Here is a 25019-nt window from a genome sequence, read left to right on the forward strand (position 1 = left end):
CGGGCCCCGCAGCGCCGAGCATCCATCCCTTCGCGCTGGTCCCCGCCCGCCGCCGCGCCCGCCTGACGTGACTTCTTTGTGCTGTGTTCTCTGCCCGCGCCTCTCCTCCGCAGGACCTGTTCGTCCTTCTCTGGGCTATAGGAAGGCAGACGATGCGATGTCCCGGGCCACGTCCATTGCAGACCAGCTGGAGGCGCCAGCCCGCACCATTTACCTCAATCAGCCGCATCTCAACAAATTCCGTGACAACCAGATCAGGTAGGAGAAGGCGGCTGAGACACGCGAGAGGCAGGGGATGCCGAGCGGGGATGGGGCTCGTCCGCCTCGCGTTAGCTTTTCCGCGCACCCCTTCAGCCCCGACCCCTGTCGGCTTCCCGCAGCCCCGTCCCGCTCCCCGCTCCCCCAGCCTGGCGGTCTACAGTTGACCTTCCGATGGGGTCGTATGAACGCGGCCCTTACCTGTCTCTCCTTCACATCTGTTCTGTGCTCAGGCCGTCTGTGAGCCCCGAGGAAGTTTTTATTCTTAGCTGCCTGACAAGAATGAGGTCTCGTTCCTCCATCCCAGAGCGCCCTTCCACGATTTGCCCCTCGTCCTGTTTTACGCCAGGCGCTAGCTCCTTTTAGCAATTCACGGGCCATAATGTGGGGAAATACTTTAGAAAGGAATCTCACAGGTCACAAGAACTCGCATTCAGCTCTCAATGGTCCAGGACATTTGTGAAGGTGTCTTCGTTTGCCCAGAGGTAGCAGAGGGGTGGGTGGAAGCTACGTTTAAATGTCTACTCTTTGCTGGCTACTGCATCAGATGCTTTAGCGACACCAGCTTTATAAATAAATCCTCATAACTTCTTGAAGAAAGCATTATTACCTTCAGATCAGGAAACCGAGACAAAGATGTTAAATAATGTACCTATGGTCCTATAGCTACGAAATGCGGACCTGGAAATAGAACCCAGCCTGTGTGACTGCTAAGGCTCAAATACTTTCTGCTGTGCGAATCGACAGCATTAGGCACGGGTGCTAGTTCGTTTTCAAATTTCATTAAAATTTCAGGCTGAGACAACCTTATCTCTGGGAGTGACTTCAGGGGATGTGGTATCTGTGAGTGGCTCAGAACACCAAGTTCAGGTGTAGAGAAATTATGTGACTGGTCAGGTTACGCACAGATTATTCACAAACTTGAATTGCAATTCATGTTCTCTCTAGAAAGCTCCGGCTAAAACTTTGCTGTTATTATATGTTAAAAAATCCCATTATGGCAGTAGCTCTTGTACAGGCTGCCTAGCCTGATGTCTTTATTTAGAAAGGTTTGGCTGTTGGTTGTTATTGCAGCCTGATAGGATTTGGGGTGGAAAAGTGCATATTATGTGGATGTGATACCTTCATCTATTAATGGTGCAGCTGCTGTGGATAACGGTTTGACGGTTCCTCAAAAGGTTAAATGTAAAGTTACCAAATGATCCAGCAATTCAACCTCTAGGTATATAAACCCAAGAGAAATGAAAATGGGTCCACACAAAAAATGTACACAAATGTTCACAGCAGCATTACTCATAAAAGCCGAAAAGTGCAAACCATCCAAATGTCTATCGACTGATGAATGAATCAATGAATAAAATGTGGTAAATCCATACGATGGAATATTACATGGCCATAAAAGGAATGACATGCTGATGCATGCTACGGCATGGAAGAACCCCAAAAACATGATAAGATAAAGAAGCCAGTAACAAAAGGCCCTATGTACAGGAATATCCCGGAGATATGTGGGTTCAGTCCCAGTCTACCACACAAAGTGAATATCGCAGCAAAGTACCACGTGGTCTTTTTGCTGGTGGAGGGTCTTGACTTCATTTTGTTAAAAACAAAACAAAACAAAACAAAAAAACTACCTGTGATGTGCAGCAAAAAGTACAATAAAACAAAGTATGCCTGTCTATGATTCCATGTCTATAAAATACCCAGGTGAGGCAAATCTATTGAGACAAAGGGTAGTGTAGTGGTTCCTAAGGCTGGGGAAGGGAGAAAAGTTTGGCAAAGGGGAAATGGCAGCTAATGTACATGAACATGGGGTTTCATTTTGGGGTGATGGTCACACAACTCTGTGAATATACTTTTTTTTTTTTTTTTTAGGCAAGGCAACCCTTGGTTGACCTCACAGATTGCAAGGACCTTGTCAGCTTACAACCCCTTATTTTTTTATTTTTCACACCTACAGCACCTGGTCTTCCTAGGTGGTCTCCCATCCAAGTACTAACCAGGCCCGACCCTGCTTAGCTTCCGAAATCAGATGGGACTGGGCTTGTTCAGAGTAGCATGGCCGTAGACTGTGAATATACTTAAAATCATTTGGAACCTTGCACTGCCAGTATAGTTCCATTCCCTTATACTCTCTCATATGTGTTTCTATTGAATGACTTTTAAAAAATGACATTTCTTTTTTAAAAGATTTGTACTGTATAAGGATATGAAATTGAAGAGTTACTTTTCTTTTTAAACTTTAGGATATTTTCAAGTAGTATTCATGTTTAATTCCTATTTCTTTAATTTTGGTATCCATTTGTGGGTGCTTAAAACTGGGAGAATGAAATAAGGTCTTTGTTTTTGCCTATATTCTCTAGTTTCTATGGAAGGTACAGATTTTTAAAAGCCTTGGCAATGGGGCCTCACAACCCGTTTATAACCAAGACTCAAAGCTGACTTTCGAGACTGATCTTTTTATCAATCGGAGAGATTTCAAGTGACTACCTGTTTTACCATTTGATTTGTATTTCTGAGTGTCAGGGAGAGGAATAAGTGTGGGAATGCACAGTGAAGGTTGGCTAGGAATAAAGTTGGTAGGTACCAATTATTCTGTTTAAAGCCTCTTGTAAGTGTATACTTGAATTAGTTTACATATATTATATATTAAAATTTATGGAATTTGAGTTCATGGCTTATACTGTGAGCGTTAGTTGCAGAATACACTGAATAGGATCTAAGAAATTAAAACGTGGCCCTTCCTTTTCTATAAAATGACAGCCTATGAGTATTTACTTTACCCAGACTATATATACATAGGATTTACCTAATGGTCATGTGACTCGTTAAGGAATTGATTATAAAGCTTTTTGGCATTATAGTTTAAGGATTTTACAAAATGTTGAGCCACATTATTTTAGCATTTTAATATTGCTGAAGTCAAGTTTTAGAAAAATATTGATTCCTTAAAATAAGGCTTTTTATCTTGACCATGAATGTTTGCTAAAAGTCGATAAAGCTATTCAAAGGAATATTTTCATAAAAGGAAGTCGATAAAGAATTTTTTTAAATATAATTTTTCTTGAGAAAAGGTTAGTGGTTTTGTTTGGAGGCTAGATCGTTTGCCTCTAAATCGAGGTTTTTGAAATGACGGGACCAGGTGGGACAGCTGATGTTCATGCTAATCCATGGTTTTATTTGGATGCTGTACACCTCGGAGGCTGGGCCTTCCTGGAACAGAGTTTCTCACTCATCCTTTCTGGTCTTGGAGCTCTGAGGATCGAGGCAGTTGCTCATGACTGCCTTCATGAGCCATTGGCATTTTTAATTCAGGAAAGAGCTAAAAGTTTGCTAAAGAGGGAGATGGCTGTTGGGTTTTGGGGGAGGATGCTGAGGGGGTGGTGTGGTAAATTCAGGATAGGGATCAAAGGTGTAGAGTTAACATTTGAACTAGTGTGTCAAAGAAAGAGACTGGGCCCAGTCAATAGGAGTGAGAAGTTCACTCCTGGAGTTGACCGTGGCCTTGGCACTCTCAGGGGAATGTGTCACCTGGTTACTTCCAAGTCTAAGCAATTCCTGGAGATTCCTGGAGTGTCCATGCCATGGGAATGGATCTCTCTCCAGACCTTGTTCTCGTTGCTGACACCGAGAATCATATCTGAAGCTGTGGGAGGTTGAAGTTTTCCATTACTGAAACCAGTAAATCGGATCATCAAAGTCATGGAGAAGGGTGACATGGTCTCTCTCTCCTAGGTGCTGATTTTCTAGGGCTTTAACCGTGAGGACAATAACCTGTTCATTGTCTACAAATAGGTAGTATTAAATGGAATCTCGCAATGCACCTATGCGTGTCTAGGATTGCGTGTATGTCAACCTAACAGATCCCCTTTTTTCCCAAAGTATACAATAGTATCTCCTTTTAAATATTTTTTTTAGCAGCTTTATTGAAGCATTCACCTATCTGAAGTGTACAGTTCCCTGTTTTTTAGTATATTCACAGAGTTATACGGCCAGCGCCACAATTTTAGAATATTTTCATTGCTTCCAGAAGAAGCCTTATGCCCTTCGGTTATCCTCCCCTCTGCCACGGCCTCCCCCCGACCCCGCCTCGGCCCCAAACAGCCACTAATCTACTTTCTGTCTCTAGATTTCCCTGTTTGGGGTATTTCATGTGAATGATATCATTTCCTTTGAAGTGTTTTAAGTTAAATATTAAATACGCGTAAAAAGCTTGCTTTAATTCTGTGTATCTACATTTTCGAAAATGTTCAAAGTTAAAAAAGTTTTTTTTCTCTTCCAGAAAATATCTTGAAATAGTTTCCCGATCAAAGGAATGGGCAATATTTATGTAATCGCGATCAGGCATATGCAGTCTTTCTATGAGATTCTCAGCAAGCTGTTTGAAACTGTGACTTTCAAGGCTGAAAGGCATCTTTTTTTCTGTGTTTGAAATCAGGTCTTCAAAGCAGGTTAGGAATGTTTAGATATTTCGTTTCCAATGAGTCATTATTTTCAGCTGGGAGTTTTACCTAGCAAAAAATCATTAAAGCACTGACTTGAGTTTGGTCAAGCTATGTGGTCTCTTAGGGTTGGGTTGTCTTATCAAAGAAAAGTTGCTTTATGTGAGTCTTTCGTTGGTTTTGCCAAGATAAGTTTAAAATAGAATTTTGCCTTGGCAGAAAGGGAATCGAGTACAGTGTGGCCAGTTTTACAGTATCTTCATTTTGTAATATTACGCTGGGATCCGAATGTCTGAGAGAGTATTTTTGTCTTAGTGAATGAAGAGAACCAAATCATCTTCAAAAACCAGTTTGTGTCTATGGCCCTGCCACTCTGAACATGCGCGATCTCGTCTGATCTCGGAAGGTCAGCAGGGTCGGGCCCGGTTAGTACTTGGATGGGAGACCACCTAGGAAGACCAAGTGTTGTAGGCGTTAAAAAACAAAACAAAACAGTGTGTGCGTGAAAGCTGGTGACAGATGGTACGTACAGGATGAGATCTGATAGCATCGAGTGCTGTAAGCGTGAACGATTCCCCTCTAAGCGTTTAAGGCTGCAGAATTTAGGTGGGGTTCGATCTTAACACTGGGGCTGCTTACAATTTAAAGAAATAATACCAAGATCCTGGCAACAGTCATAACTTCGTTTTGATTCATGTAAAGATCAGTGTTTTAAAAACCAAGGTCTACATATCCGATTTGAACAGCTGTCCTTGTCAAAGTTGGCAAAGGTAAAAGTGTATGAAAATCATTACCAAGAGTAATTGATTATGTCAAAAACTTTTCATGTACTGACCTTAAAACAGCCTCAAGATTTTCTTCCATTTTTATTTATCTGTTTATTTATATATTGTAGTAAAATATGTATTTAAGGTGTACGACATGATGATTTGATATACATGGACGTAGTGAAATACTACAGTCAAGCTAATTAACATATAACCTTCTCACATTCAATCTTTTAAAATTAGAGGCAGATATACTTGGTTACTCTCCAAACCACGCACTCTTGTCATCCTGTATTTTTTTTGATATGAATGTCACAGCATATTGAGAGTCCTTAATTTCTATATACCAGCAGCAATTAATGCCACAGAAGGTTCTAGTAATTAGTGCTTTTTATCAGGTTTATACCCCCTGGACAAACTTTGGAGGCACTCTGCAGATAAAAATATTCAAATTGGGGGAACTTTGGCACTGTGTGATTCAGGGAACCATTATGTGCACGAGCTTTATCGAAATGTACTTTTAGAAACAAAATTGTGTCAGCCTGGGGCTCGTTTTATATTTGATATTTCTAAGGAAACAGTCAATGTCTAGAAAAGACTCACACGGCCATTTCTTTATCAAGTAGACCTTTGTATGGGTGGATGTGGAGCGTATTTTGAATTGACCAAAGAAATCTCGGTCCATTCTCATTTATGAAAACAAGGTAAAGGTGTTTGGTTTGTGAGTTCTAGTCAGTAACTTATTGCCCCTGCCCCCCGTTCCCAAATTCTGCTAATTCTTATTGTTGTCTGTGTACTCATGGGCACTTCTGACTTTTAAAGATAAAAGGAATTAAGCCTCGGGATTTATGAAAAATAAAAGTTAAAATTTAACCAGAATTGGAGGAAACTAAGGAGCTATGACAGTTAAACACAGTGGCCGTTCTGAATCAGATCTTAGAACAGAAAAAGTACATTGGTTGAAAAATGGGTGAACTTTGAATATATTCTGTAGTTGGGGTAGTGCTGTGCCAACGACGTTTAATCAGTTTTCATCATTGAACTACGGCGGTGTAGGATATCAACATTGTGGGTAGACTGGGCGAGGGGTCTATGGCAACTCCGAGCGTTTTTATAACCCTTCTGTAAGTATCAACTCACCTCAAAATAAAAATGTTTTAAAAATTAACCAGAAGTATCTGGGAGAGTAGGAACTAGATGCTAAACTTGTTTGTCTTTCTGTCGGGTGCCTTAGGAAATGTTTGGGTCCTTTATTGGAGACAGACATATTTAGAGGAGCTGATGGTCAAAGGAGACTGGACCAGGATCGTCACATGTTCACCGTGCTAGGCGCATGGGAGAACACCCACTTCTTGGTGTCCAGCGACATTCCCCAAGATGGCAGCATGGAGAGTTTTGTTTGCTTAATGTCTGATCCAACTGCATAAAAGTCGAAAAAGGAGGCAGCACTGTGGACTGCAGAAAGTGCTGGGGTCAGAGTCTAGTCAGGGGAGCGTTTGCGTAGTTATCTAAAAGTGGCATCGAAGTGTGTGTTCTACTACTTATGGCCGAGCCACTCAACGGACAGCAAAAGCTTACTCGGAAATGCTACTCAACGTCCCTTTCAGGAGGGACAATGCTTAGAGACAACAAAAGGAGAGGCTGGCTACCGTCGGGGTGCGGGGGTGTTCGGCGAAGAAATTCCCCGAAACCACGAGGTCGAGTTCGCTGGTTTCAGTGCTGATCTGTCCCTTTCTCTGGAATAAAAGCCAGCTCTTCAATACTTAAATGATAGACTCTTAGCTACCCTTACGGTTTTATATGAGATATGGCTAACAAGGGATCTGGCGCTGAGTTTGGGATGTTGTCGCTGGTCGTTCTGAGGGATTGCTCTGTATATCCTCAGTGTCTGTTACATGTGCCACTCCAAAGCCTCTGGGAGCGTGTCAGCTGGTTTCAGCTTTCAGGCCTGCCTGAGAAGAGACGTCAGCTTGACAGCGGGCCTAACTCTGTCACACAAGTTCTGTACCCGCGTCAGTGGTCTCTGAACTTTTTTGATCACGTATCCCGTCAGTAAGACTTTTTACTAAGAACCTTTAATATGCATACTTACATATCTGTATGTATGCATTACCATCACTAGGTATTATCAAGACCCAATGTGTATTTACCACGATTCTCCGTTAAGAATTATGGATGAAAATCCATATTGCCGATACTTGTCTTGATTCTTTGGAATATATATGTATTTTGCTGACTTACCAGAGTTCATTAAATTATCCTAATGTTTAACTGAGGAAACCGGTATCGAAGAACTCTTTTTAGGAATATCAGTGCCATTTCTGCGTTTTTTATTTGCTTGTCATTTGCTTATCATTTTCAATTTGTGGTTTGTTTTATTGAATGATTCTGAAGCCACTTGTTTTTTGGGGGGGCAGAGTTGGTCTAGTTGAAACTGGATAAATTGATTTATGAATCCACCTAGCTGGACACAGAAACTGAAACATGTAGCAATAAGCAGCAAGAACAGACTGGGGTGTGTGGGGGGGTACAACTGTTTCTCCTCGTTTTAGTCAGCTCAGGCCCCCATAAAGGAGTACTATAGCCTGGGGGGTGGCGTGGGGCTTAAATAACAGAAATTTATTTTCTCACACATGGGTCCAGTGTGGTCAGGTTCTGGTGAGGCCCCTCTTCCTGGCTTTTGGACAGCTGCCATCCCGCTTCATCTTCACGTGGGGATGAGAAACCAAGGTCTCTGGGGTCCCTTCTTCTAAGGGCACCAGCTCATCCCATGGCGGGGCACTCTCATGACCTTATGTCACCTTAATCACCTCCCAAAGGCCCCACCTCCAAATACCATCACGCTGAAGGTTAGGGGGGTTTTCAGGGGACACAATTCAGTCCATAGCACACCCTCACCCCCCCATTAGAGAGCACCCCCTCTAACCATGTTAACAGGACCATGTGGGGGAATCAGTGTCAACCCATTCAGTAAATTATTAAAGCTTAATTTTTTTGGAGGCGTATTTACATATAAGCTCTGATAACGTCTTCTCACATTCCACTTCGGAGCCACCTGCTTCCTTGGAGAAAACCTATTTGACCTGAATCGGTCCAGCTGTGACTCTGGCCTCAGCAGCACTGAGAGTGATCGCATTAAGGAGACTGAAGTGCAGTTGCCACCCCTGCGTTTGGTGGACACTAGGAAGGCACTTCAGTCCCGTCCCATGGGGAGTGCCAAATTGGGGTTGGGTGGCTAGTCAAGGCTCTGCAGACCCAGGGAAATCGGCTGGTAGGTGAGGCCGGGCCGGGCTGGAAGGTGGGTGGAGGTCAGTCAGCCTGTCAGAGGAGGTGCGGTCACGTGGCGAGACCTCGAGGCACAGGGAGCGCATGCGCAGAGGTGCCCGGTGTGCGTCTTTCTGGAAGTGATGCAGAAGGCGCCAGGGATGATGGGCGACGTGCTGTGAGAGGCTAGGCTCCTGGAGGTGGGTTAGCTGTAGCAAGAAAGCTTTTAAAAGGGCAGCGACAACGTCATCTTTGTGTTTGAGAGACTTCTGGATGCGGCATGTGTGTATATGGCCACGTGCTCTGCGCCTACAAGTGCGTTAGGCTGAGGCGATGGCCCAGAGATGTCCGGCCCTGGCATTGTAAGAGAAGAAGAGGTCACAGGGTAGTTAGGTGAGGGGTAGAGGAATAGGTAAGTGTGGTTCCAGGGTTCCAGTTTTGGGGACAGGGAAGGTAGTGAGTGACACTGTGGCTCGTATTCCTGAGGATTTTTAAATAACTGTTTTGAACAGTGGGTTGAGGCAAGGTCATTGACTTCAAAATAGCGCAGACCCTCTTTCTCCTCAGTATTAGACGCCCCCAGGGGATCAGAGGTCCACGGGTAACCAATGTTGGCTGTGTCAGGAAGAGGGGTAACCATCTTCTTGTCTCTCTCAGCAAGGCAGTCCTACCGGAGCGACACTCCAGCTTTTGACAGCTCCTTCCCTACCTCTAGATATATTCGAATCCAAGATACTCAGCTTAGTGAACAGGAACTGTGACAATGTCACACCTCGCAGGGTAGGTAAGAAGTAGGTGAGACTCTGCGTAACACCTAGAGTGCAACATTCGCTGTACTGTGTCCAGAGTGTCCTGTGATCTAGGCTGGTTACTACTCATATGGCTGTTTTGTGCCTCTCGTGCTGCTCACGATCCGGTTATTTGACAACCGAAACATTCAGTTGATGAGCCGGGGGGAAAAAGGAAAGTATGCTTGAGTGCAAGGGATATAGACTCCCTTGAGAATAAATGGGCAGGCTACAGAACAACAAGGTAAACTTGGGGTGTTCAGGGCTTTTGTATATATTTTTCTCGGCGGCAGCTTCGACAAGCAAGCACGCTTGCGCTGAGAGCATCAGACAGAACTAAGAGGCGTTCGAGTGTGTGTGTTTATTGTTAAATTGAGAAACCGGCCTCCCCTCTGGGGTACTGAGAGAACACAGTCAGGTGTAAATTCACTTCCAAGTCACCATGACTTCTGCTTGCAACCAGATGCCGACTAAGATTCTTCACCATAGAATAAGGCCTTAAACTTGGTCCAAACGAATAACCAGAATGTTACTGAAGTGTGAACGTGGAGTCTGTACCTTCCTCTCCCTGCTCTTTCTCCCCCCTCCCTCCTTCCTTGTTTCAGGCTCTCAGCTCTTTAGCTGTCTGGACTCTGCTCTGGTTCCTTCTAAGAAATTTGGCACTGTGCATAGTATTTAATCTGAATAATTGTAGACTCGTTTATATAAAGGAATATTCTTCAAATTACCCAATCAAAAATATTATTCCTTTATTTCTATTCTAGGAATGGGTGCAGGTTTTGAAAGTCTTATTGTCTAGCATATGAAATATGTTACCCCGCTCTGACAATTTAAAAATAGAGCTCTTTATTTTAAAACAGTAAGTCTGTTTGCCGAATAGGGTCATAATTACTTCCCCAGTATTCCATCTTTGTTAAAATTGCCTCAAATTAATTTTTAATGTTACCTTTACCAATTAGAGTTTTAATCATTCTAGTGTTAATACACCAGAGTAAATTGAATTATTTCATGGAATGACTATGAAAAGGGCAGACAGAAACCTTAATTTCTCTCGATATTACTGTTTTGCCTGCTGCTGTCACAAGTTTCTTTGCCACTTGTATTTCAATAAAGTTTTGTTCACTATATACACTTAGACATTGCAGGAGAAGTAATTTTAAGTACTGGAAGAGTGTGTGTGTGTGTGTGTGTGTGTGTGTGTGTGTGTGTGTACCACAGTTATTCTCCAAATGGAGTTCTTGACATGGGTTCCATATTTATAAGCCAAACATTGTAGGTATTATAAAGTTGGGGGACTCTAAAGCAAAAAACAATATAATGAGAGATCCTTACTGATAACCTTTACCAGTCTCCTTCCATCATAAATGGGTGTAAATGGGTACAAAACTCATAATGTTTATAATTCATTTGGCCTACACCTGAACATCTGCCTCTATTTGGACCTTATTAATTCATCTTGTAAACCATTCTAGTCCAACGTTAGCTGATGTGGAAACTTCTTTCTTTACACTGACATGTCCTGTGATTGCTATGCATTAAAAGTGCAGTAGATCCATAAGTACCAGTAAATATTTCTAGTGGCCATAACAAAATACTAATTTCAATGTCACATTTCAGTCAGTCTTCATGAACTGTCACGCGTTTGATAGTGTAACAGTCACAGACTCATTTACGGAGAAAAGCTTTTTAGTGTCGTCTCAGGGAAGATATGTGGTCTTCCCCATGAGCTGGGTTTTCTACGATATCCTTGCAAAAGAAGGAGTTTTCTTATTTAGTGTAGTTAATTGACGACTGCTTTAATTTACATTGCCCCTCTACTCAACAAAAATTGAAGTGAGGGTTGGAGAAGGTTTTTATATTTTTGCCCTTGAAACTGTACCCCTAAAACTACAAAACTACATGGTAATGTGTATGAATTTTGAGGAAATGTTGAGAAAGCTGGAGTCTGTCAGTCAGCTGACTGATAATATTTTCATGTGTTTCTCTTTGAATTTTTGAGACCACGTATTTGTAGTTTTGTGGTCTGTTTGCTAGTATTTTATTTGGATGGGGCTCATGGATATAGCACAGTGGCCCAGCAATTTTTTAAATCACATTTTATACATTTAACTAGACAAGAAGCTATTTTTATTACAGCGCTGGCATTTGCTATAAAATAAGTGTTTTATAGAAACCGACCCACTAATTAAGGATTTTGGGATACTGATTGCTTTATAAGGCATTTAGCTGACTTTGATTTTAAATCATAACGCTTTTTTATATAAATAGCTTGAAAATATTGATATAACATTCTTCATAGCTAAATATGTTTTCTCCCATAGCAGTTGAAGATAAATTGATTACGAATCATGTCTTTTTGAACTGTCGTGCTAAGGAACCTCATAAATTTTGATATTTTGAGATAATACCTTTAGCAAAAAGGAGTACAATAAGAATGTCTAGCCTTTTAAAGAAACCCATGACTTTTTGAAACACACTGAGTGTTTTAAAAATTAGAGCAGCATAAAAACGGGTCCACATCCATCTATGGAAAATGAATAGAGCTGCGGCTGAATCCTGCAGGTGTGCTAGAATGTGCGAGTATCTTCTAAGGTGTGTTCTCTGCTTCGTAAGACTTTAAAGATAGCCTCTGACTAAAAAGTGAATTGTCTCTAAACCTTTTTTTTTGTTTTTTTTAGCCTTTTGCCAAGGTGTACACACCCCATAAAATTATCAGATACATTTTTGTGGAACCTGCAGAATGATATCAAGTGCTGAGATTCACTTTTACCCTCAATTTCCTTTGTATTCCACGGGGCTGTAATGTGCATCTCATGTCCCGTTTCATGTAAAGATAAGCTGGTCTGGACGGGGCTCTGGTTTCTTTTTGAAACCAGCGCTCCAGGTGATTTTGTTGAAGGTGGTCCTCATTTATTGTCACCCCACTCTTAGTGCATATAGGTCACAGGATTGTCGTGAGGATTAAATGAATTAATATACATAAAGCGCATTAAACAGTGCCCGGCTGAGGGTTTTATACATTTCGATGTCGCTGTCGTTTGCATGTTGGACTGTGAGTCTGGCAATGACTTTCCCACCAAACTTGGTACATATCACTCCAGTTAAAAAAACAAACGGGATTTGAATCACCTTAGTAGACTTAGCAGAGAACGTGAAGACAGAGCAGGATGAACATCTTTAAAAAAACAAACTACGTTTTGCAGCATTCTGATTTTAAAGCTTAATTTTAGTGTTCGCCTGAGGTTGCCATGGAGAAATTTAAATTAAGAATTTATTGGAAAAATGGTAATGGAAAAATCCATCTTTATTTTGTTTGTTTTTAATAGCCGGAGGGGGAAGGCAATTAGGTAAAGTGTAAGAGCCAAAGGCACACCAGGTATACAAGTCTTGGCTCTACCTGCGACCAGCTGACTGAGCTTTTCCAGTAATTTCTCGGAGCCTGCATTTCCACATCTGTCCTACGGGAAGCATCCTTCCCTTGAAGGCTTTGCAATGCCAAATGAGGCTGCAAGAGAGGAAGTGTCTAGAGCATAATGCTCCGTGGAGATTATGTGTCCCGTTTCCATAACAGGTCAGATAGGCTTATTGCTCTTTTTCTATCCTATTTTTTCTTTTTCATTGTGGTATAGACACATACGTAAAATTTCACGTCTCAGCCATTTTTCAGTGCGCAGTTCGGTGGTACCGAGTACTCTCACGTTGGTGTGCCGCCAAGCTCCAGAGCTCTTTTTATCTTTCCAAAGTGAGATTTAATATTTATGAAGCAGCTCCCCATCCCTCCATCCCCCCAGCAGCTGGCCGCCAGCAGTCTGCTTTCTGTCTCTGTGAATCTATTATTCTAGGGACTTCGAATAATAGTCTTACTGCTCTTTGAAAGAGTAAATCTCCATCATTATAGGGAGTTTCAGTATTCTGTCAAGTTGTCAGTTTTTATGGCGTCCTTTTAAAGCTTCTTTGCTTTGTCTGAACATCTCACTATGTACCACGGCAAGCCCCATTTTTTAAAAAAATTGGTACACAAATTTAAAGCAAGTTCAAATGACTTTCTTCCTCCCCATTTCTGCAAGTTCAAATGACTTTCTTCCTCCCCATTTCAAACTTACCGCACTCATTTTCCCCGATGATCTTGAGAAAACGTTGGGCTATTCCAGGACCGGGGTTGGGGTGGGGTGGGGGTGGAGAGGATTAGAGGGCTGAGGGAGAAGCTCGGTGGGACTGGCATGAGGTTCAAACCAGATCTGCTTTGTCGAGTAGATGGTGTCTACCGGTTCAGGCTCTAATCTCTCCACCTGCAGTGTCACGCCCTGCCTCTGTGCCCACTTCCCTTCCAAGTGGCTTCATTCTAAAACAGCGAAGGCACCGTGATTCTCTCTATTCGGAGGCCACTGTCATTCTATCCGAGGCTTACCATTCCATCCCCCTACTTCTTTTTCTTGTGTTCCAGCTGCAGCGAGTTACTTGCTGGTAACTTTGATCACAGTACTTTCCCTAGATGTTCCCTTTTGCCTTCCTAAAGTTTTGCCTCTTGGTGAGCTCTGTCTTTTAAGGCTCAGGTCTCATATCTCTTAAGAAGCGTCTCCTTCCTTGTCCTGGATCCCCATGCTTTGCAGGTCGAGCCACCCCCTCTTTGCACCACAGAGTCGCATAGACTTTTCTGTTGTGGAGCTTAGCATGCTGCATCACATCTATTTTTATGTCTCTGACTCTCCGGCTCTGCTGTATCATCCTTGATGGCAAAGCCTGTCTGTTTTATCTTGCATTCTTCCCAGCACCGAGCACAGTTCCTAGCCCATCGGAAGCATAAAATCTTTGCAGAATGACTTTGCTCTAGTGGTGAAGGTCAGAATTATACAGAAAATACAAATTGGCTTAACGCATTGTTCTGAGATTTCCTTCACACTTAATTGCTTATTGAACAAAGTAGAAACCCCAAAGCAGTTACTTACACCTCGAAAATTGATGTATTGGTGGTTTGGATGTCGTGCTTTTGTGTATAAAGTACTCTTCAAAGGGAGTCACTGAGTGAAATGCTTTGAATGTCAATTCTTCGGGAATAACAACAGATTGATATCTGCCCTCAAATGCAGGTGTCTTTGGAATTAATGTGATTGCTGGCATCCGTACTCATTTTTATCAGTGGAAGTTTAAATTTTGTTTATTCGACAAAATTTATTTTGGTGCCTAGGGCACACCGGTCATTATGCTTGCCGATGGGAATGGCATGGGGCAAAAATGAGAGCTCTGCATTTGCGATTCTGTTCATCTTTTTACTCCTTTTTCTCATCTTGTCCCATATTTCTCTAGCATTTTGGGTACGTTTGAGTAAAGAAGATGACTCCAAGGACACACACGTTATCCATTACCGTGGATAAGTTAGTTGCTCCTTTATTCCCCTCTGCTTTTTGGCACAGACCCTCAGCCTTTTAAAAGAGGAGTCATAATAGAGAAAGATTCAGAGCAGCCTTCCGGCACGTTCTTTCTAGGCCACAGGTAGGTCGTGCTGTTCTTCAAGGGCTTGCCTCCCTTACAACTTTCATTTCCATGGCACTTTCCTTTTAGGCTCATCTTGGGGTACAAACCCCACCTAGGCCCAAGAGCTAAGGTTCCTACACCCAGACCAGCTCTCTTAAAGAGAAGTGAGGAGGGAGGCATGGATGAGGCTGAACTATACCCAGTTGGTGTTCACATTTCACAGATGAGGAAACCAACAAGAAAATGTACCATCACTTGCCCAAGTCCCACCATCCAGGGAGGACCCAGGAGGATGCTGCCCGAGATGCGAATGAAAAAACCGACTAAAAGTCAATCTACTTTTTATTATCCCTGTGCACCAGCAATTGTGAACAAATCAGTCAGTCATGAGAAGACTCTTCCCTGACATTCCTCAGCATAATGAAGGTCATCTATGACAAATCCACAGCTAACGTCTTACTCAGCGGTGAAAAGCTGAAAGCTTTTTCTCTGATCAGGAACAAGACAAGGATGCCCACTCTCACCGCTTGTATTCCACATAGTTTTGGAAGTCCCAGCCACAGCAGTCAGACAAGAAAAAAATAAAAGTCATCCCAATTGGAAAGGAAGAAGTAAAATTGTCACTATTTGCAGATGACTATATATAGAAAACCCTAAAGATTCCACCAAAAGACTATTAGAACTAAGAAATGAATTCGATAAAGTTGCAGGATATGAAACTAATATTCAGAAATCTGTTGTGTTTCTATACACAAATACCAAACTGTTAGAAAGAGAAATTAGGAAAACAATCCATTTACAATAGCATCAAAAAGAATAAAATGCCCAGGAATAAGTTTAACCAGGCAAGTAAAAGACCCGTACTCTGAAAACTATAAGACGTTAATGAAATTGAAGAAGACACGTAAATGGAAGGACATACCTTTCTCATGGATTAGAAGAATTAATATCATCAAAATGTTCATACTGCCCGAAGCAATCTACAGAGTCAATATAATCCCTATCAAAATACCAATGACATTTTTCACAGATGAGGAAACTAAACCGACTAAATATGTAATTCTAAAATCTCTATGGAACCACAAAGACCCCGAATAGCCAAAACAGTCTTGAGAAAGAAGAACAAAGTTGGAGGGATCACACACGCTCCATGATCTCAAATTATACTACAAAGCTATAATAAACAAAATGACATGGTACTAGAACAAAACGGACACATGGATCAGTGGAACAACAATAGAGAGGCCAGACATAAACACACACTTACTGTGGTCAATTAACCGATGACAAAGGAGGCAAGAATGTACAATGGCATCGGTGTTGGGAAATATAAGTTATGTTGGGAAACTGGGTAGACATATGCCAAAAAAAAAAAAAAAAAAATGAAACTAGACCACTTTCTCACACCACATACAAAAATAAACTCAAAATGGATTAAAGACATAAATGTAAGACCTGAAGCTATAAAAAATCCTAGAGAAAACATAGGCAGTAAACACTTTGTCACCTGTCTTAGCAATATTTTTTTCTGGACATACCTACTTGGGCAAAGGCAACAAAAGAAAAAACAAAAAAGCTTTTCAGAGTGAAGGAAACCCTCAACAAAATGAAAAGGCTACCTAATGGGTGGGAGAAGATGTTTGAAACGATATTCTATAAGGAGTTAATATCAACAATATATACAGAACTCATATAACTCAACAGCAGAAAATCAAACAATCCAATTAAAAAATAGGCAGAGTACCTGAATAGACATTTCTCCAAAGGAGACATACAGATGGCTAACAGATATGAAACGATTCTCAACATCACTAATCATCAGGGAAATGCAAATCAAAACCATAATAAGATACCTGTCAGAATGGCTATTATCAAAAAGACCACAGATGACAAGTGTTGGTGAGGATGTGGAGAAAAGGTAACCTTTTGCGCTGTTGTTGAGATTGTGAGTAGAGCAGCCACTATGGAAAACAGGATGGAGTTTCCTAAAAAAATAAATAAATAAAATAAAACTAATAATATTCAATAGCCAGACATGGAAGCAATTATTGATAGATGAATGGATAAAGATGTGGTATATATATATATATATACAACAGAATATTATTCAGCCATCAAAAAGTATGAAATCTTACCACGTGCAACAACATGGATGGACCTAGAGAGTATCACGTTAAGTGAAATAAGTCATACAAAGAAAGATAAATACCAGATGATTTCACTTTTAAGTGGAATCTAAAAAACAAAACAAATGAACAAACGAAATGAATGGAAACAAACAGTTACAGAAGACAAAGGGATGATTGCCAGAGGGGAGGGTGTCGGGGTGCAGGACAGGGGCAAGGGGATTAAGAAGTACAAAGCCCAGTTATAAAATAAGTCACAGGGATGTAATGTACAGCAGAGGGAACACACTCAATAATATCATAATAACTATGTTTGGTGACAGGTTGTTACTAGACTTACTGTAGTGATCACTGCATAAGGTATATAAATATCAGATCACTGTGTCGTACACCTGAAACTAACATAGTATTGTATGTCAACCATAAGTCTTTACCCCTCCCTGTAAAAGTCTTCAGTTGAAATAAGTTCTAAACAATTCCTGTGATTACTATTTAATTTTAAAGATTATGTATATGCTTCACACTAGTGCATTTTTATTATGTTTAAATAAGTATCGTATTCTACTTGGAAACCAGTTAGGCGCTCTCTAGCCCCTGTGCACCCGGACTAAATTTAATAATAATCTTAAAATGGAAAATTTCCATAATTAGTCATTGCTTTAAAATTGAAGAGCAAATCAAGAAAACAAAACATAACATTAGTGGTATGACTTAGCCTAAATCCCATTCTTTGCAGACATTTTGGTTTTGTTAAATTTCACTTATTTGTAACTTGATGATTATGGCATAAATATTGTAGCAGCCTAAAACCAAAGGATCAAAGTTCACACTATTACGTAGATATAAAAATTACTGAATAATTGTGCTTTTTTTGGTACTATGATAAAAATTATTATTTATTGGCATAATTAGATAAAATTTAATGAAGGCAGTATTTGCTATCTATTTCTGGTAAAGTTCATGTATGTTTTTATTTCATGATTGTTACTGAAAGTAATTTTGTAATGTAGAGAAGGGGACTGACTGTTAAAAAAAATACAGAAACAATTTCCGCTTCGTGTCAGACACACGGAGTAAGTGTGTCACTCCCTACCGGCAGACAGTGGCTGAGCTGAGCCTGACTTGGATTCTCGGCTCTCACGCTGTGTCCTAACCACTGACTGCAACCCGTTCTGTGCCCGTGTGGATATATTTAGTTGTAGCACCTCATCTTCCAGGCCTCAGTTTCCTCCTGTGCAAAATGAGGGGTTTTAAATAGATTTTTCAAGGTCACTTCCAGCCCTGAATTTCCATGGTTGGCCGGACACTGAGCCCACGGGCCGGGCGTTTCAGGCCACCTGTTGGCCAGTTAGTGCTGTGACCTTGGCTCCTGCATAGCCTGTCCCTGAGGTGAGTGGGACCCAGTTTCTCTTGCCCATTGGCAAAAGTGGGAGGCGGTCCACGTTACGGTCATCTATTGCGTTGCTTTGGTCCCTGGGACTAGGAATGAGGGACTTACCTGCGCAGGGCAGGAAGGTGTATGCTCTGCAGGCGCCAAAGTCCATTTGCTCAGATTTTTCATTCGCATCTTTCACATCTATATTCTTAGCCTATGCAATTAGTCTGATCATCGCATTGGTCTCCTGTTACAAGTTTTTTGGTCGATTGGCTCGTGGTTTTTGTTTTACGTGTTTTTGTGCTGTCATTTAATCCATGGGATGTAACTGCGCTAGAGGTGACGTAGCTATACAGGTGTCCCGGCTTTTCCAATGTTCCCCTCACGCCACTATGTTCGCTTTTACGGAAGACTTGCATTAGTACCTGTGTTCGCCAACCAAAAGACATCCGAAGAGGATTTTTGCTTTTATGTAAAAAGGCGAGAAGCGAACATAGTCAGTGGGACGTTTTTTCGAAGCCAGCCCTTATTAAAGGCCAAGCGGACCGAGCAGCGAGAGCGGCCCCGCCGAGCTCCTCCCGGGACCACGCTCAGCACCAGCATCAGGCTGCCTGAGCTCAGAGCCCCGTGAGCATCTGTGCTTTGACCCCATTTATTCCGTGCTCCATTCACACGAAGTGCCCTAAGGTAACTGCTTCTTCGCTTTGCACCGTTTCCTCTTTGAAAGGTTTCACAGGAACGCTGTACTTTCGGGTAGCGGGGTGGGGGTGGGGGGATTAGAATGGGGTAGAGGTGTGTGTGGGAGGCCTGTAATTAGCATTTTGGCTTTAAGCTTATTAGTTTCTTCGGTCTTGATTTTGATGTTAATATTACAGCTTTTGCTTTCTTTTGGTTCATGTGTGTGTTATGTGACTTTGCTCATAAATTTTTAATTTTTTTTTTTCCGAGTTAAATAACAGAATCCCCAGCAGAGATCCTTTCTCCGTTCAGTAGGGACGCTTGACCTCTTCGTCGCCATAACTCTTTGATAGTGTGTTCACTTTATGTTTCTCAGTTTTGTTTCTTTGCTCTTTTCTTGGCTCTTGGGCCTGGCTGATGAAACTCCCCAAACAAATTGGAGAAACAGGGGGCGGAGCCATTCGTTTTTGACCCCATTGACCTTGCAGAGCTTGTGGGATAGGCAGGCAGGTGTGCCCAGACTTTAAATGTATTGCTCCAGAGAGGGATTGTGGTAGGGGTTAAGACTGGAGGTGGACTTGGTGACCAAGCGCTCACTGGTATAACTGAGCCACGGGAGTGAAAAAGATGGTTCAGGATGTTGAATAGAGGCCAAGGGCAGAACCTCAGGCAGATCTGCATCTAAGGACCCATCAGCGAAGGAGAAGGAGCCGTCCAAGGTGAAGGTGGTTACCAGAAAGGGAGGGCTGCAGAAGGCGAGGATGGCTCTTCGGAAGGGAAGTGGCAGGTAGTGTCAGATGTGGTTCCACGGTGACAGTTTTGCTGAGTGGTTTCGGTCAACAAGGGTGTCAGAGCCAGGGAGCCGTAGGTTGCAGGCCGAATGAGCGTGAGGAGGACGGCAGGGCTGTCTCCCTGAGCAAAGCCGGCAGTGAAGGGAGGCGAAGAGAGGCCGATAAAAAGGGGAGAGAGGTTAATGCGGGATTTTATTTAAAAATATATATTGGTAAAAATAGTTCTGAGCTTTTCTGTAGGCTGAGGGGTGAGCAGTGGAGCCAGGGAGCGGGGATAGGTGAAGATACTCCGCGGAGCTCATGGGCGGGGCTCACGGGCAGGGCTCATGGATGGTACCAGGTCCTGGAGGAGGTTCCTGAGCTCAGGCGCAGAGTGAGGAAGGACCCAGATGAGCAGTCGGTTTGTGTTGTGGCCACTGACGTGGGTCAAGTCCAGGCAAAATCTTCAGCTGAGCCCATGACATGGGTAGGGTCACAGCCTCAAGGTGCAGGGGTGAGGGAGGGTTGGGAGGCTGTGGAGAGGGACGGGTTGGGACGGTTAGTGTGGTGACTGGGAGAGGGAGCCGTCCAGGGTCCGTGGGGCAGGGCACCTAGGTGACATCGGAAGACACACGTGGGTTACTTTACGTTCAGGGAACCACTTGGTTTTGCTTTGGTAAATAATGTACTTCAGTTCTGTAGTTCTTTGGTAAAAGTCCAAATGAAAAGAGCAGTCTGGGTCTGTCGCATTTCCTTTCATATATGGGAGATGAATCTCCAGGTGGGGGCTCTGTGTGTGCTGGGGGTTGACCTTTCTGGAGCTGCAGAGGGTTCTTGCTGCCAGTACTGAAACATTCATAAATATCTTATTAGGTTTCCTGGGAGCAAAACCAGGCCGCAAAGGGTACGAGAGCTTGTTTGGCAGAGATGAATTATAGGAAGGATTATGCGACGAGAAGAGAGACTCCGAGGAACGTAGCCTGTTTTTGTTTTGTTTTGTTTTGCAGGGCAGGGATCCTCGGTACCTGCTGGTTTTCAAAAGAGCTTTGCTGTTCTGATATTTACAGGCCCCGCATCCAGGTTTAAAAAACTGAAAACATAAAGCTAAAAACAGATCTGAAGTTTCTGACATTTTTATAGTTGTTTTCAGGCACAGCTAATTCTATCTTCCTATTTATTCTTTCAGGTACCTTCTGTTTGAGTCTTAGCCATGAGCAAGTGTGACACTGTAATGGTTTCTTTTGTCCCTGTGATGTCAGCGGACTCCCACAGACCTGTAGGTTTAGCCTTGAAAAGCCACCATATTCTTCCCAGTCTCTGGTGGCTCTTGGCTCACTGGTGTCCCTTGGATCCGTGTCTGCTGTCTTGTCACAGCCTTCATCTCCCATCTGCATTTAAATGTTCCACTTGGTTAACTGCCTGAGTTAGGCATTTTCTCAGATTTCTCTTTGTCTGCCACCCCCACCTCTGGTATTTTTCCTAAGGACTTTGAGGGAACAGGGGTCACCTTTACTTGTTTAAGAAAGGCCACCATATGTCATTATCTCAGAAATAGCCACAGTTTAAGATGTCGACAGGGATGTAAGTTGGTTTCACGTAGCAGTGGTACTGGCTTTTGGAAGGGTTGTGGAAGGCTGTGCTACCCGCCGTGGGGCCCCGAGTTTGTGTGTGGGAGAGCTGGAAGCAGAGATGGGGTGTGGGGGACCCTCCCCTCTTGTCTTCCCACCCTCTCTGTTTTTATCTCTCAGAAATACTTCTTGCTTCCCATAGGCAAGTTCTAATATGGTTTCATGTTGTCTATACCTCGATCTGAGCCTCTTGGTCTGAATGTGTTTTGCCTCCCCGCCTGGATTTGAACCCTGTGAACACAGAAGGTGGGATTCTCATGCATTTCCACATGAGAAGTAACGACTGAGCAGTTTAGCCACCAGAACCGATTGCTCTTGACAGCGGATGGTCCCCAGGGGTCATTTGAGATTCATCTGGTTGTATCGTTTGATTTCTTTGGAAATTGCTATCTTATGGAGGCAGTGAGAATATGGACTTTTTTTTTTTTTTTTAAACTAGGCCGTTAAGTTTTATTGTAAAAGGTCAATTCTACAATTAATGATGTTATATAATGAAAACTCTTAGTGGTTGAAGAGGAGACTGGTTGGGGATAAAAGGAGCATCTGAAGAATCTTGGAGAATGAGCCCAGTTCCGTGTAAGTTGTGCGGTGATTGACCTCAGTCTCCCTGGACCTGCCAATCCTTTGCCATCTCCATGTTAGACTGGATAGTTTTTCCATTGCTCGTGGCTTGTTTTGAAGCCCTGCATGAAATCTACACTAAAAGGGAGAAAATATTTTTTACTTTCACGTTAGTTAGCTCCTGACAGGAACCGTTTTTAGTTAAGGAAATGAGAAAACAGTAAAAGGTAACTTAAATTAAATGGACCTCGACTTCCTCCCTAGAGAAAATGGAGAAGCTGGTACCTCCCGTGAAGGGATTTCTGAAGACTAAATAAATTATGCAGATAAGCAAACACACACATGAATATGCCCGGAGCGGAGAGCCCGCAATATTTCTGGTTTTCGGTCACTGTCGCCTTCTTTATGATCAGTAAGATGGACGGGGCGGGGTGGGGCGTGGCAGTTGTCAGCTAATGATCTCTAAACAGCCCTCCAACTAAATTCCATTCTGAGAAATACATTTCTGTCTTTAAAATAGACGAGATGTGGGGTTTTAAAAACCCCGTTGCCTTAGGGGGAACAGTTTCTTCTCTTAGTCTCTGGTAGAGTTGACCTTGTATGCAAGTCGTGCCCTGGATTAATGGATTTCCGTGCTTCTGTAGTAAAATATTTAACGGTTTCATTAGACTGTCAGGAGGAAACGGTAAATCCCAGTTTCCTAATCTGCCTGCGCGAGGGCGAAGTCTCTGTGTCAGGGACTGACTGGTGCTTCTTCACCCTTTGGTCATTTGAGGACCCAGCAAAAAAATGACAATCTGGGAACCAAGAAGTGGACTCTCACCAGACACTGAATCTGCGAGCACATTGATCTTGAATGTCCCGGCCTCCAAAACTGAGAAATAAATTTCTGCTGTTTAAAGGCACCCAGTCTATATTTTTGTTACAGGCGCCCGAATGGACCAAGACGATAACCCTCACTGAACTGAGTCTGTCACATTTAAGGAAGTCTTGGCAAAGGCTAGTATTATGATACAGAAAAAACTCAAAGGAATGTATGTGGGTCTTCAATGTGGCTTACAAAGGTGCAGCTTTACAATCCTGCTATAGTAGATAGAGTTCCTGGTTCCACACCTGTGCTCACGTAATGTTTCAGAATATGAAAGCAGGAGGGTGGTTATTGGGAAGCCGGGCCAGAAGCATCGGGGTCTCACCTGGAGCCTGCCGTCTTAGTTCTGAGGACCTGTCCTGGGAGCGATGGCCTTCAGGAATCTCCATCACCTTCAGGTGCTACCACAGCCCTTCACAGCCATGTGCTGTCACCCCACAGGGCTGGGACAGGGTAGCTAGAACCTTCCAGACACCGGAATCTCACAGTTCACCGAGGTACACGTGTCAGAGTGAGGGAGACTAAATGATTTCCTCATACATCCTTCTTTTTAAAGACATTGAAGTTCCCTCCAAAAATGAGCTCTTTGATCCTGTATTACTTTGCACTGTGGTAAAAATACATGAGCTTCTCGTTTTCCTGAACTTGAAAAGAAGACACAGTATGGTGAACTAGATGCCCCCCAAGTCATTGCGAATTTCTAGGGAAAATATCCAAGTTCCCGTTCACCGCAGAGAGTCTGAGTGAACTCACTTGCGTTATGACAGACCTTTTCTGGAGGGCACCTGAAACATTCGGGCATCGCGTCACAGGATGTGCATGTGAGCTTTATCTTGTTAAAAAGCGCCTTTAAAAAATAAAAAAAAATAAAAAAACCCTTTAAATTTGCAAAAGGGACTTAAACGGCTTACTTAAATTTAAAAAATATATTAGTATTACACTGTAGGCATAGAGCATCTCCATTCAGATTGTTTGTGTGGTGTGCTCAGACAATTCTAGAGAAATGAACTCAAGTGGAATACAGAGACTGTGACAATAATAGCATGATAATGTGAGGCCTGATAAAACATATTGAATTAAAACCTTTATGTACGTTTTTATTCTTTTGGGGCATATAAATATATTTTGTATGCATTTTTTATTTGTATGCTTTATGTGTTTGTTCAGATCTGAAAATTTAAACCTTAGTGTCTACTTGCTTCAATCTGTGTTTGTATTTCTTCGACATGGTTCACTCCTACTGTATGTATGTGACACTATCTTAGTAGCATGTCGGGCAGGGAGAGGGAGTCACAGAGATATGCAATGCCCATGTGTTTTAAAGTGTACCGCCCGGGATTTGTTTTAATGCCGGGTAAGGTAAGGTAAGACGCACAGACACGGACATGATGTCGTGAAGGAAGAAGTTTGTGCCCACGCTTCCTTAGATGCAGGAGACATGCATGTCACATGGGGCCACACGGGGAAGCACCAGTATTAGAGAAGAGGCTGAGGGAGTGAGGAGAACAGGTGGTTTCCACAGGAAATGCAAGAAAGGGTAAGTAGGTTTAGGATTGGAGATGTTGAATAATTTCGATAGGCACTGGGGCCCAGGGGCTGTCCCTGGTTCCCCGCAATATCTGGCCTTGGCATGATAGGTGGGTAGGCTCGATGTGTGAGGGGTCTTTAAGGGACATCGTGGAATAGTGAGAGCTAAGTCTGGCAGTCTCCTGTGGTTAGCGATGCCCCAGATGCCGGAGCATCAAGAATGCAGAAAATATAGTGAAATCATGCAGTATTTGTCTTTCTCTGACTTTCTTCGCTTAGCATAATACCCTCCAGGTCCATCCACGTTGGAGCATCAAGAATACAGAAAATATAGTGAAATCGTGCAGTATTTGTCTTTCTCTGTCTGATTTTCTTCACTTAGCATAATACCCTCCAGGTCCATCCACGTTGTTGCAAATGATAGGATGTCAGTCTTTTTTTTTGCTGAGTAATATTCCATTGTATAGATATATCACATCTTTTTTATCCATTCAT

General features: G+C 42.6%; 1 protein-coding gene and 2 pseudogenes across 1 annotated transcript in view; 2 read left to right on the top strand and 1 right to left on the bottom strand.

Annotated features, from left to right (window-relative positions):
• Positions 1–142: 142 nt before the first annotated feature.
• ATP8A2 (ATPase phospholipid transporting 8A2) overlaps positions 143–25019 on the top strand; it is a 470091-nt gene continuing 445214 nt past the window's right edge. The window contains exon 1 of the mRNA XM_006915835.2: positions 143–258. Coding sequence (XP_006915897.1) covers positions 158–258 — 101 coding nt within the window. The 5' untranslated portion in view covers positions 143–157. The remainder of the gene's footprint in view (positions 259–25019) is intronic.
• LOC112482965 lies at positions 2210–2328 on the bottom strand (annotated as a pseudogene).
• On the top strand, positions 5056–5174 carry LOC112482905 (annotated as a pseudogene).

The sequence above is a fragment of the Pteropus alecto genome, unplaced genomic scaffold (genome assembly GCF_000325575.1).
Source record: "Pteropus alecto unplaced genomic scaffold, ASM32557v1 scaffold16, whole genome shotgun sequence".
In the NCBI taxonomy this organism is placed as follows: domain Eukaryota; kingdom Metazoa; phylum Chordata; class Mammalia; order Chiroptera; family Pteropodidae; genus Pteropus; species Pteropus alecto.